Source organism: Postia placenta (assembly GCF_002117355.1).
Source record: "Postia placenta MAD-698-R-SB12 unplaced genomic scaffold POSPLAscaffold_9, whole genome shotgun sequence".
Lineage (NCBI taxonomy): Eukaryota > Fungi > Basidiomycota > Agaricomycetes > Polyporales > Adustoporiaceae > Rhodonia > Rhodonia placenta.
Genome location: NW_020169840.1, coordinates 1,715,355 through 1,728,693, shown reverse-complemented (window position 1 = coordinate 1,728,693; position 13,339 = coordinate 1,715,355). Strand labels below are relative to the sequence as shown.

The following is a 13,339-nucleotide window of genomic DNA, read 5'->3' as shown; positions in this document are numbered from 1 at the left end:
AGCTTCCATCCGGTGCAAATTTTCAACCTCAAACATGTAGAAAACATACAGAGAGGATCGCGCAAAGCCTGCAAGGTGCTACAAACAATACCGAATACGATGGCATGCGCTTGCCACACTCCCAAGTTCTTGAACACATGGGACCTAATTCGTTGACTGGCGCAGGTACACTCCCCTTGATGTCTTCGTCTATGCCGGCATTCAGATTATCATTCCCCAGCCAAGATGCACCGTATTATGCTGTCTCTTCACAACGTAGACCCCCAGAGCGTGTGTTCTACAACCGTCAAGGTATAAGACTTTACTTTTGACTCCTCGCACCAACGAGACGCATTGAAACACAAGAGGCATTGATTCTCTCACTACCGAGATTGATACATGCTGCGAATCGGGTGAGAGACTATCTGCGTTGCTACGCGCTCGGCTCTGTATACTACTCTGACTGCATTCAACTACCTAGCCAAATACAGTGTTGGAAATGCACTGAAAGCAGCCGTCGCCCGTCAGCCAGGTCGTCGATTGCTCACGCAATGAAGAAAAGCGTAGTTGTTGCGTATATCTCGTCGTTGGCACTGCGTATCCCATCCAGTGATCAGCATGTGATCAGCCACGAGATGCGCTATCCGCAAACGTACGTGGCATTCACCGCTCCTAGAAAGTAGTTAAGTCTTATGGACCGGTTTAAGTTCAGTCATGCAAATTCCAAGGAGATATATGTTGATGGTCTTACGGCAGATCAGGGGTGGTGAAGTGAACATGCCCCTCAGAGGTATTGACCAATGCGACGAGCGCTAATGCAATGTCCAGGTCCGAGTTAAAGACGAGGAGAGTGAAGGTCGCAAGATCGGAAGGCTCAGACACCCAACTCTCGTCAACGACCGCGCCGGGATAGATTACAGCGGGTGTCTGTAACCCAAGCCCGCACACAGAGTGGCTGGCTACGAGCGCGGCAAGTACGAGAGCACTGCTGATGATGCACAAATGAAGGCTAGCGTTGCTTCTCCGGAGTGAGACGGTATGTGTACCTTCGAATGGCCATGACGGGAGGTGCAGACAATGCTTCGTGAGCCCCAAGCATCTTTCATGCTCTGCTTTTATATTCATCCATTCTGACATCCTAAGCAGACAGTTGCCTGGCGGGAAAAGGCGGTCATAATTCCTGTGAGACCGCATCAAAGAGAAGCACGCTGGCGCTCACATAGAAGGACGGCAGCAGGCGACCTCCGACGTACCAGGATTAGGATGTGCGGGATATCAGACCGCTTCAGAGAATATGGCTGGCTGCAATGCTTCGCACACCTGCACAGCTGCCAACCGTATTTTAAACAGGCTCGTGACTCCGATCACATCGCAGCATCCTGCTTATGTTGAAGAAAGTGCATTGCGCTCTGCTCTCAGGAGACTAATCGCAGGCTGTCGAAGTGATAATGGCACTATGAGAGTCCAAAACGGACCATAAATACAGAACGACAACGCAAACAGGTCCTATAAGGACTTGATAGCATACGGTGCGCATACTGTTCCCCGAACGGCGCCCACCCGGCTAGATGCACTCAATCTATAGAGAACGTGCCGCTCTGGTCGTATATGTCCTCATAGTTCCTGCATGTGCACACCGCGTTAGAGGACGTTTCAGGTTAGGAAGACTACACGTACGTGAGGTTCACCGCTTGCAACGTGTAATTGGACCTAAAGCATGAAACTCGTCAGCTCCTGTCCAGCCACAGTATCGAGCTTGGATTATCTTACGAGACGGGCACATCTGTCGGCACTGTGAAATATGTTATATCGTAGTAGGCGGGGACATTCGTAGCGAGCGTATACTGGGTCACTCCCGTATCATTGGTATTGACGAGGAGCAGGTTAAACAATCCGGAATTATAGGGCCCGACACCCGACGACCAGGTCTCGTTGACGTTCGTGCCGCGCGTCCACACGGTCGGCGTGGTAAGGTTGACCGTCATCCCAGAAGCAGAGGCAAGAGGGATAGCTAAGATGGTGGCGGCAAGCATGCAGGCACTACACGCCATAGGCGCAGTACGAGGAATCAAGATTACATGATATTCGGAATCAAGGCAGAAAGCGTACCTGCGTAAGAAGGCCATGATGATCACTCGACGGTATTGTCAAATTTCGCAGTGCGTTTAAGGCCCTGGCTTATATCTTCTCCGTCCACTACAGCTTCCGTGATGGCAAAGTCGTCCATCGTGAGAAGGCAAGAGAACCTGTCAATATCCGTTGTCATGAAACGCTCTCGCTACACTGCTTTCATGCGCGCAGCTGCTAAATTGACGTGGCAACTCGGCTCGCTCATGTCGCTTGTCTTGCATTATAAGCCGAGGTGCGTACGTTCAGTCCAGATTGTATCGTTTCGAGACGTATGTCTAGATGCAAACAACTCTCAAATAGCACCTATCGGTCCCCATCCGAAACCTCGCTCATGCCCCCTAGAACGCGCCGCTCTGGTTGTAGACTTGTTCCCAATACTACATCCACGCGTACGTGAAAGCAAGGCCGTGGTCTCCACTCCTTGTGAGATTGAACGTTGGGCAATGATAGATGTCTCACGCGAAGGCGGCCATCTTAGTAGACGTTTCGGGGGGCTAACTCCGGCGTAAGTCGCAGTGCGGAGCAATGGGCCAGTGTCGCGAAGCGCGCCCGCGGCATCGCTTTTCTGCCTCGTGCCCTTTCGTTTCCTGCTGCATTAAAATCTGATGGCGCCGCGTGAAGTCAATGAGCCAGTATGCGTCAGTGCCCTCAGTCATGTCAGTCAAGGCGTTGATGTTATGCATATATAGGTCTTTTACAAGGCCGAATTAGGCGGAATGGAGTGATGACTCTGATGCAATCCTGTCATCATAACCTAGTGAAAAATAATGAGCGGGCGTTCATCATCCCCATCGCCTTTCGAAGCACATATACTCAGACGCGCGCTACGCCCACAGATGCTGTAGCGGTCCTCATTGTTCGTTAACAAAGGTACGACACTGAGGTGACGACAGCCACGCATGGACAAGTCATGATGTCATGGGTACCATGCCCTCCGGAACGATGAGCAGAGTCGAACACAGCAAGAATCAAGGCGATACGATGAGCGGTTCGAGAGATTGGTGTTCTCAGGGTTGCAGAACGCCGGCACCCTAAGACTTCTTCTTGGCTCCTTGCGCTGGCGTTGGGCACATTGGGATGCAAGAGACATTGATATAGCTCACTAGCAAGATTCATACGTGCTGCGAAACAAGGCGAGCAAATATCTTTGTCCCTATGCGTCTGGCTCTGCATACTACTCCGACTACGCATTCGACTACTTGACTCCAGGAAAAAAGTGCTTTGACCATTTGAAGCAGCTGGTGGCCAGCCAGGTCCGAGTCATCGATCGCTCATGAGATCACGAAAGGGTCGGTTGTTGAGTACACCACGTTGTCGTTCCTGCGTATAACACCCGGTGATCAGCATGTGTTTCAGCCGCAGGATCCACAAAGTGCAAACGTACGTGACATTCACCGCTTCTAGCACGTAGTCAAGCCTATGAACCAGTCAAAGTTCAGTCGTACAGATCTCGAGGGGGGTTATGCTGGTGGTCTTACGAGGACGGCACGTCGGGGGTGGTGAAGTACACATGTCCCGCAGAAGTAATGACGGATGCGACGAGGGCGTATGTATCGTGCGTGTTCAGATTCGAGAGGAGGAGAGAGAAGGTCGCAGGATCAGAGGGCTCAGACACCCAACTCTCTTCAACGACCCCGCCGGGATAGGCTCCAGTGGGTGTTAGCAGCCTGAGCCCGCAGACAGAAGGGCTGGCCACGAACGCGGTAAGTGCGAGAGCTCTACCGATTGTGCACAACTGAAGGTTAGTGTCGTTGCTGCGGAGTGAAACTGTATGCGTACGTTCGGATGAAGACCATATCGACTCGAAGTGCTTCGTGAGCACCAAACGTCTTTCATGTTCAGCTTTTATATATTCTATATCCTCCATTCGGCACACTTCCGGTAGACCTGGCGGGAAAAGGCGGTCATCATCCCCGTTCCTCGTGAGACCGCATTAAAGACGAGCGCGTTGGCGCTCATATGCGAAGATGGCAGCCGGCGACCGATCAGGGTGTGCCACGGGATATCAGGCCGCTTCAGAAAACATGGCTGGCTGTAATGTCTCACACATCTGCACAGCTGTCAACCGGATTGATTCGATCATATCGCAAGCCTTCAAAGCGATGAGCTCTATGTGTGCAACGTTATATTGCCAGTTTCACGAGAGGTGCCGCGTGCGTCAAAAACAAACAACTTCTCACCGAACAACCGCCCGCTGAGAACACAAAAGGTTTCGACAACTACTGAGTGCTCAGTGTAACGTCTTGATTTTTCCACTAGACTAGTCTCGTCGGTCCGCAGGTCCGGGTATCGAAAAAATGTGGAATTCCGACGTTGAAGTATCACCTATAAGCGGTACTTTCTCTGAATTAAAATCGTTCCTGCTCATGCGCGATCGACAGGGCCGGGCGGAGCAATAGTCTAGTGTCGCCAAGCGCGCTCGCTGCATCGCTTTGCCACGACAATGAACACGGGAAACCGATCGTGTCTCGGTCGCCTGTGGTTCTCGTGCCTAGTGACAGAAGGAGACCGCATACACAAGTCATCTTCAAAATAATAATACCCGTTACACATATGTCTGATACTGCATAATGTATACTTCTAATTGAAAACATAACGGTCGGACACTGAGCGGCAGTTCTGTGCGCTTCCGACAATGATGAGACCCATTCACTCTTCCGCGAATGGGAAGTCTATGTATCCTTTACCATCGAATGGCGGTGTGTAGTCTTCCCGCTTACCCTTGGTGAGCGGCAGGTTCTTGGCAAGACGAAGAGGCAGGTCGGGCTATGCGGTGCAAATTGGTCAGCCCCAGATATATGGTGTATAAGGCAGTAGTAGTGCTGACGTTCGAGATGAAGGAACGCGCGAATGCGATCAGTTCGCCAGTCTTCTCGCACTGTTCAAGGGCGTCTTCCCGCGTGTATCCACCCACGCCGATGTAGGTACGCGGGAGCCATATCTCACGGAGGAAATCGTTAGACTGGAAGACTGGCATCAATGGCAGATCAAGGAGTCTTCATTGCACTATTCACCTCGCCCGCCTGCACCTCGCGATCGACGTTGCCATCGACACGCGGTTCCATGACATGGATGTACGCAAATTCGGGATACAAATCCTTGATGCGGGAGACGAGGTAGGTGTAAGTAGGCTTGGGGTCCGCCATGCGCATTCCTGTTGTCAAATTAAAACTTCAATATTGGGAACGTATCACGACGTCAAGAATAGTTACGTACCCTGGAGGGTAACCCAAGGACCGAACTTGATGCCTACTTTGTCAGCGCCTATTGCCTTCGATACAGACTCGATGATCTCGAGCGCAAAGCGGCAGCGGTTCTCTATCGAGCCTCCGTACTCGTCCGTGCGCTTATTGCTCACATCCTGTGTGAACTGGTCAATGAGGTACCCGCTTGCGCCGTGCAGCTCGACACCATCAAAGCCCGCGCGCACGGCGTTGAGGGCACCATCCGTGTATAACTGAACATACTCCTTGATCTCTGTATTCCCCGTACTCGTCAGATGGGTGATCGTGACGCCAAGAGTGAGGAAGACCCTACCGGGGATGGTCAAAGCGCGGGGTACCTTGGAGTCCGGCTTGACGGGTATGTCAGAGGCAGACACAAACTCGTAGCCCTCTGCAGCGAGGACTTGGGGCACCGCAGCTCTGCCGATAGCCCATAGCTGGCAGAATATGCGCGAGCCTTTCGCATGCACCGCGTCAGTCACCTGATGGACGCGACAACACCATTCAGCATTCGGTCAACGAATGAGCACTCTTGCCTAGAGCACTTACCCGCTTCCAGGCAGCGACTTGCTCGTCGCTCCATATGCCAGGGACGAACGGGATACCCCCGGCCTTCCCAACAATGATCGTGCCCTCGGTGATCAGAAGCGTGCCAGGCACCGTGGCACGCTGCGCATAGTACTCAACTGCGAGGTCTCCATGGACGTGTGCAGCGTTCGCGCGACAGCGCGTCATCGGCGACATCACGACGCGATGCGCGAGCACGGTCTTCCCGACCTTGGTAGGCTGGAAGAGCTTCGGGACGACAGTGGTTGACATATTCGAAACGTATAGTTGCTAGTATAGTAGTGCAACGGATTTGGTGTTGAGCGGGGATGCATATTCATGGTCCTCACCGCGAGTATTTGTACGCAGGAGTCTTCTGCGCACTGTAAGATCGCAGTACTGTCAAGAGACATTAGTTCTGCACGGCAATTGGCGGCGACAGCTGCTTGCACGCCGCCCAGATTGATTACAAAAATTCACTACACAACGGATCTGCTAGTGCGACAGCGATTGATAGCCGTGGTAATTAACCAGTTCGCAATGGGAAAGGAGTCGGCATCTGGCGTTGTTGCGACGTTCCTGCAGAGTTTCTTCATCAATAGAATCTGAGCCGCTGGCAATTGCTCAGTCATCGCGCACTTTGATTCGCGCCAGAGGACACCTGTCCAAGAGGTATTGATGCCGTCATAAACAACGGTACTTATTCACAGGAAGCAGTGTACGTACAGCTGGATCTAAACTTCAAGAAGCTACAGTGAAGGGGGGGAGTCGTAATGATGCTGCGACAAATGGGCTTGACAACTGTGGGCAATGCGAACAGACTTCGACTTTTCCATTGCTGTGCCGTGTCCTACGACGAGCGCAGCTGTCAGGTAACGGCTCAGACGCTACGGACTAGACGTTGCGCTCACAGGTTTTGTGCACAGTTAGGACGCGATTTACTTGGCTGGCGCTAGTTCAGGCAGAGCAATCCACGTAATTTCAGGCAGCCTACAATAGAGCGCCCGTTTTAATGATAATTAAAGGATGTCACCGGCAATCTCAAGTTGCATCCTAGCACGCCTTGGTCATGAACGTGTGTAACATCACGACCACACTCACCCAAGAGTTGAGTCCATGCGTGTTTCAGCCTATTGGAACACTTGAACAGCGGTCGCGACGAGAATAGATCACCTGAAAAACAATATGCAATGCAGTGTAAATAAGATCAAGCAGTGAAAGCATAGACGCACTGTAGCTCGGGGACTGATAGCCCTTCTTCATCCGATGAGTGGGCCATCAGTTAAACACAGCCGTTCCTTCGCATTCCTTATATAGCTTACTTAAATCCATTAGCAGTAAGCGTGAGGTAGGCTGTGCAGTCAAACTAAAGATGAACATTGCTACCAATGAGCACATACATACGGCGTCTTGTGTTAAACTAAACGACTGCTGCCATATTTCGTATACAAAAGCTGCGTTGTATTGGCATACGAATACGAATAGAATCAGCTGTATCTGGTATATTCACAAAACCTGAAATCTGCCAGATAAGCATGCTTCATCTTGGTGAACGCTGCCTTATGAGCAGCCTGAAAGCAAACCATTAGCGCACGGATGTACTCACAGGTGTCATCGAAAGGGGGCCAGCCATGCGTGACATACCACCCTAAATAGTTCCACTGCCGTATAGCGCCTTGATTCCTCCGAGGATCTTAATTAGACCAACTGCAACTTCTATCAAGCATCCGAAAAGAATGTAATGTTATGGCTCATCTTTTGTTTGGTAAGCGGAAGACTCATACTTGTAGGTTGCTGACTTACATGGTAGAGGCAGAATGCAACATCGTAAGATGTCAAAGGGGTTGTTACATACGGACGCGGCGTTTTCGACTTGTATAAGTAGTAGTGAATGCAAACGCTGTTACGCGGACTAATTACCTCGATAGTCACTGCATGCCATCACAGCTGACTGGCGGCCAGAACATGTATGGAATCTAAGATGACTTACGGCAGAATCTGCATCTGAAAATTGCTAGCTGGCTTTGTGCATGCTATTCGGTGAGTACTCCTTCATTGTGTGCTGCGCTTTTGGTTGCATCGTACGCAGAAGCAGAGGCGTTGTCTTCAAGAAAGGTCAATGCAGACTAGCCCCTTGATGCGCAGATAGCTGACTGGTCTAACCCAAACACGATCATGCAGAGGCACATACAAATGGAACAATAGCAAGGATGAGCCTGCAAGGTGACTATAAGGCGAGGTCATTGCATGTCTAGACATAGAATTGAAGCTATGAACAACGTACCAATACCTACGTCTTACATCACAATGAATCACTCGTGGCGCTTTCGAACTATTTCCGTAGTGACCCACTCATTCAACCTCTGCGGGAACAGAGGCATACTGTCCTCGAGCCGTTCCCTCTCATGAGCGAGCACAAGCACTACGTTCGGCTCCCCGTTCATCCGCTTCAGCCTCTCCACCGTGTCCCGCGCGGTTTCGATATCATGGTAGTTCTCTCGACTCACGAGGCGCACACCTGGGGTGTAGCACTGGCGGTTATGGCAGCAATCGCCCGCGAGGAGGATGAATGCATTCGGCGAGACGCGCGCGAGCGCCGCAAGATGCCCTGGAAGGTGTCCCGGTGCGTCTAGCAGGTAGAACGACCCGTCGCCATACAAGTCGAGCGCGCGCGCGAAAGAATGAAAGGGAGCAATAGGACGAGCGGGTGCGTCAGCGTCTCCAAAGTGCAGATAGCGCACCTTCTGGCCCGCCGGCCATTCGGGCCAGAGGCTTGTGGGATCCCCTGGATAGGTCTGCTGCATGAGCGCTGCAGTATCCGCGCCCACGATGAGTTCTGCATGTGGGAAAGGCGTGAGATCGCCGACGTGGTCGAAGTGGAGGTGACTATATGCGCATGAGATCAACCACAGGAACGCACGGGCCGCAGGCTTTAGAGTACCTGTAGATGATGGAATTGATCGAGCTAGGTTGGACGCCGCCTTCCTGCAGGAGATCGGCGACATTCTTTGAACAGTCCACCTTGAGCTCTATCAGAGTCTCGTCCCATGCTGGTGGGTACCCTTTCCCGCCCTTCACGAGCATCAAATGAAGATCGCGGCGATACAGCAAAGAATACGCATACCTTCCTCAGCCCGAGGTCGAACATGAATTTACCATGCACTTCATGGTCAATCAAGAATGCAAAGCTCGGCACCGTCAGGCCCCCATCCTTGCCGATGCTGTCTTCGAAGACATCGCTATCGGGGAGAAAGATCGAGCCAGCGTGTAGCGCATACACAGAGACGTATCGCTGTCCCGCCGGAGAGTCTTGAGGAAGTGAGGTTTGCGAAATCATGCTTGTCATGTGTGCTTATGGTTTCCGCTGCCCTGCGGCGAATTGTAAAACAGTGACGGTGGTGCATGATCTGACTGAGTGTTCGGTGATTTAACCAGTTCACGAGTCAGCGCGACGCGCGTGTGATGCATATCTTAGTAATCAACGACATTCGGGTGAAGTCTCATGATTTATTGGCAGCCCTGGAAGAATAGCGCAAATGCAAAGTTTATCCCGTTCAGAGATTCGAGTCGTAGTGCATGCCAAGGTAGTGCATGCCAAGGTTCTGGTGTGCGAGGGTAGTAGTCTTAACAACCTCCACCAAGTAAGTGGTTCGACTGAGCCTAATTTGTTGATGTTTGTAGCTAGTTGTAGTAAGTTTGAGGCGCAGCGGATTCCTGGCTTATGTAGTCTCCTAGATGTCATTGTCTCCCCTATCCTAAGCTCTATGGACCCAGTATTGTGAGGATTGCACAGGCAAGGTACTGCACTTGAATTGGTGAAGGAACACCCTGCACGCCCGCGCACTGTAACTAGCGCTAGTCACCGCAATTGAAATAAACGCTATCTCGATATTCACGAGATGCGCTTACACCGGGAACATGAGTGGTGCTGCCATATGAACCGGCAATGCGCACCAAATTTGCACGTTTATGTTCTTGAGGCAATATATGGCCTGAGGTCGGAGCTCATGCGATACGACCCGTATGGCAGGCACGAACAGCAACGATATTGGTGCATGATCGACTCCTCGTGGTGCTGTCCGGCGAGACAACACATATTACACGATTAATTTTGTACACCATATGCGTCATGTGCTCGTGTCCTACAGTCCTGAACGCGTGTGATTTTGGCACCATGCTCGCCCACAAACGCCTCTCCCCGCGTTCCTCCTCCACTCAGAGCTTCTCCCGCCCGTTCGTCAGCAGGTCCGGGTACGGCACCGGGTAATCTGCAAAGCAGTCGTACAGGAAGTCGACCTCCTCGATGCGCTGCTTCATCCCCGCGACGAAGTCGTCGAGGCGGCACAGCCCGTCCTTGTTCGGCGTCGCGCAGTGCGCGATGCCTGTGAGCGGCACCACGCCGTCGTTCAGCACGAACCGGATGTACGTCTCCTTCGGGGCCGAGGGCGCGCTCGACGTCGGGCACGTCATGACCTGCCCCTCCATGTGCGACGCGAACGGCGCGATGTACTGGACGTGGTATGTCTGCACGAGGCGGTGCTCAGTGTGCTTTGCCAGCAGGATCGCTCGACATATACGTACATTGTCAAGGGGAATGTGGTCCACAGGAAGAGGTCCGCCCGCCGTCATCGTGGTGAAGTTCATCGCGGTAGCAACTATACGCGTACGTCAGCGCGATAGTCGGATGTAATTTTGTCATCGCACGACTCACTGCTGGCGATGACTGTGTCGTGCGTCGCGTCCATGTAAATCGGCTGGTTGAGGGGGAACGTGATGTTGTTCCCGTCGAGCGTGCCGTTCGTCGTCGTGTCGAAGACAGTGAGGGGAGTCTTCGTCAAGCGCGCGACCAGCTCCTGCACGTAACCGATGCCCTGCGCTGCACCCGTGGGGTTACCCGGGCCGTCGCCGTACCAGAAGTTCACATCTGTTCCACGCCCACTCTGTCAGATCACCCTTGGACACAGGACGACGCGCTACGGACTGCATACCGATGCTGTACTCGAAGCCCTTCCATTCTTCCTCCGTGAACAGGTCGCAGAATCGCGAATACCCAATTGACACGGTCTCGTACGCACACATCTCCTGCATCGCATATACGATATCGGTGTTAAGCTCGACTCCGATGAGGTCGCGCTGCAGGCGCTTTACAGTATCCTTGAGGTAAACGTCAGTCCAGTTGCCCTGGTACCAGCTGCCCATCTCGTAAATCGGGCCGTTCGCGTTGTTGCATGCATTCCACGGCGCAAGGGTGTTGTTATAATTCTCTTCCTCGATGATGATGACCTGGTGGTACGACGACTCGTAAACCTCCACACCGAAGAAGCCTGCGGCCCAATTAAGGCTACAAAAGATGAATGGACATAAATATTGCTGAAATCATCAAACTCACGCAGATTGAACCATCCGGGCTGACGCGCTATCGTCAGTATATGAACAAATGATTCCACATGCCGCTCACATTCAGACGTCGTCCGGAACACAGGAAGCGACGTGAATCCATTCAGAAGCTCTCCATACTTCACCCTCGCAGCCACTCCAAGATCATACCTGTACGTCAGATCAACCATCATATCATCAGTCTCTTGATCGACAGTTACTGTATATCGCCCACTCACAGCTGCTGCCTGCCAAACGGTGTCAGGATCTCGGCACCGAGTTTATATGTCCATGTATTCAAGAACTCCAGGGGTCCCTTCGCAGTGAAGCCGGTGCCATTGACGACCGCAGCCTGCAGTGCGCCCGCCAGTACATTCGAGCCTTCATCCGAGGGGTATCGTGCGCCGTGGCGTTGCAGAATATGCACTTGCGTGAGCTCGCAGCCGACTGGAATCTGGGGTGACGTGTCCGGAAGACCAAATGCGCCTCCAACCGAGAACCATGGAGAGAGATTTCCCCAATAGCGCAGAGGGCTGAATCCGGGGATTGTGTACGGGTCGATCAGTGGGTAGGTATCCGTTTTGATGGGCGCGGCTGGAGCTGTCTGAATGGCCTCAGGCTCTGCGCCAGCTGGGCGATGACACACACGGTCAGCACAGCGATGACTCGGCTGTTCACAGGCAACTGACTAGGCGTGGGACCGGCGAAGCCAACCTGCTCAGCATCAGGAAAGTACGTCTCGTCCGTTGTAATTGTCGCGCCGGGGGGCGGAAAGACGTCCGCGCTCGTTGCGCCCGCAAAGGAAGACGCAGACGGAGCGGCCCAGGAGTAAGCAGCGGCGAGGGGGGCAGCGCCTAAGAGAAGGAGCGATGCAGCGACCATTCTGGATGATGGCGGAGGCCCTGGGGGTAACCCCCGCAGACCGACAGATATTTATGCTGGTCCCTCAGGGGCCGCTGGCGGCAAAGTGTGCCGGGGTGCTGATAGGTGAACGCCAGATGAGTGTGCACATGGTGCACGCGTTCTAGGATGTGTGAGACTGAGCCGGGTCTGTAAATTCCCAGCACGTTCCAAGCTGTACATGCGGTCGTTTACTGGCACCTGGGCGCCGTTGACCGATGCAAGGGGTAGTATACATCGAGGGCACGTTCGAGTCGACGGACGCGACGACGATACGCACAAAGTCATATTCGACGCCGCCCAGGTACGCAATCAAAACGTGATCGCATAAATATAGTCCTACGCAGCCTCGGATTGGTCAGTCCCAAGTTGGCTGGAATAATTCCAAATATAACATGGTACCTCGTGTACTCCCATACGTAACGTAGCAATAGAAAGTACTTGTTCGTGGCCCTAAGCTTCCCTGTCGTTGTATTGACATCGGACGTCGTTGTCGCCGATATTTATGAACAACAGGTTCCGTCTCCTGACGGCTTGACTGAAATCGTGATAGCCATCTCGACGCGAGGTTCATGTAATGTAAAAACCCGAAGCCCGTGCTTCTGCATCGTCTCCATAGCACAAGAGGGTTGGCGCACCAAGGGACCGTTATGGCAGGGTGAAATCAAACAAAAGCAGGCGTGCATGATACTTGGGACGCATGTCCGCCCTGACTTACATGCCTGAGATGTAGGAAGATGAGGGGAAGGCGAGAGAGCTTAAATACCGGCATAATGCCAGCCTTACATACAGTATCCGATCCGACTCGACAGGTGACGCAAGACAACGTCAATAATTGATTATGTGACGCGATGACGTCGACAACTTGCTCGCGCTCAAACAATATACAATCGATCGTGTGTATGACAGATCTCGAGAGATGCGTCCAAATCTGGGCATCCACCTTCCAAATCAGTGTCTATCACTCTGAGGGGGCAGCCTGTCCCTGACGTCGACTCCATATCGCCTGGTGTGCCTGCTCACCTTCTGTACTTGCAAGCATCAAGATACGGTATTCACCTTTAGGTCCTAAGCTGGGAGTCTGAGCTACAGTCACCTGACGACTCTGAATTAGGTCAACCATTACTCAAGTACATTAGGAATGGTCGACTCCGGCGATCCTAACAGGCATGGAGCCGCGATGC

The 13,339-nt window shown here is 52.6% G+C and overlaps 5 protein-coding genes across 5 annotated transcripts; all 5 read right to left on the bottom strand.

Moving 5' to 3' along the window:
• Positions 1–523: 523 nt before the first annotated feature.
• On the bottom strand, positions 524–2,105 carry POSPLADRAFT_1047495 (hypothetical protein; the record flags this gene model as incomplete). The annotated part of the gene is made up of 7 exons (XM_024479304.1): positions 524–572; positions 636–668; positions 731–938; positions 1,026–1,159; positions 1,657–1,689; positions 1,750–2,019; positions 2,089–2,105. 7 exons carry the CDS (start codon positions 2,103–2,105, stop codon positions 524–526), a joined length of 744 nt encoding a protein of 247 aa, XP_024338053.1.
• A 1,275-nt stretch (positions 2,106–3,380) lies between these two features.
• Positions 3,381–3,905, bottom strand: POSPLADRAFT_1047494 (hypothetical protein; the record flags this gene model as incomplete). Its single annotated transcript, XM_024479303.1, has 4 exons — positions 3,381–3,429; positions 3,494–3,526; positions 3,588–3,863; positions 3,889–3,905. 4 exons carry the CDS (start codon positions 3,903–3,905, stop codon positions 3,381–3,383), a joined length of 375 nt encoding a protein of 124 aa, XP_024338052.1.
• An 853-nt stretch (positions 3,906–4,758) lies between these two features.
• On the bottom strand, positions 4,759–6,152 carry POSPLADRAFT_1146971 (hypothetical protein; the record flags this gene model as incomplete). The annotated part of the gene is made up of 6 exons (XM_024486009.1): positions 4,759–4,875; positions 4,937–5,071; positions 5,124–5,263; positions 5,326–5,586; positions 5,647–5,815; positions 5,883–6,152. 6 exons carry the CDS (start codon positions 6,150–6,152, stop codon positions 4,759–4,761), a joined length of 1,092 nt encoding a protein of 363 aa, XP_024338051.1.
• A 2,039-nt stretch (positions 6,153–8,191) lies between these two features.
• POSPLADRAFT_1147058 (hypothetical protein) lies at positions 8,192–9,225 on the bottom strand (the record flags this gene model as incomplete). The annotated part of the gene is made up of 3 exons (XM_024486018.1): positions 8,192–8,765; positions 8,800–8,951; positions 9,004–9,225. The coding sequence occupies 3 exons, from the start codon at positions 9,223–9,225 to the stop codon at positions 8,192–8,194; spliced, it is 948 nt and encodes a 315-aa protein (XP_024338050.1).
• A 701-nt stretch (positions 9,226–9,926) lies between these two features.
• On the bottom strand, positions 9,927–12,142 carry POSPLADRAFT_1070540 (hypothetical protein). The gene is made up of 8 exons (XM_024482405.1): positions 11,945–12,142; positions 11,495–11,885; positions 11,338–11,426; positions 11,269–11,287; positions 10,868–11,220; positions 10,591–10,803; positions 10,461–10,534; positions 9,927–10,403 (listed from the first exon to the last, which is right to left on the bottom strand). Exons 1-8 carry the CDS (start codon positions 12,135–12,137, stop codon positions 10,095–10,097), a joined length of 1,641 nt encoding a protein of 546 aa, XP_024338049.1. The 5' UTR covers positions 12,138–12,142; the 3' UTR covers positions 9,927–10,094.
• Between the last annotated feature and the right edge of the window lie 1,197 nt (positions 12,143–13,339).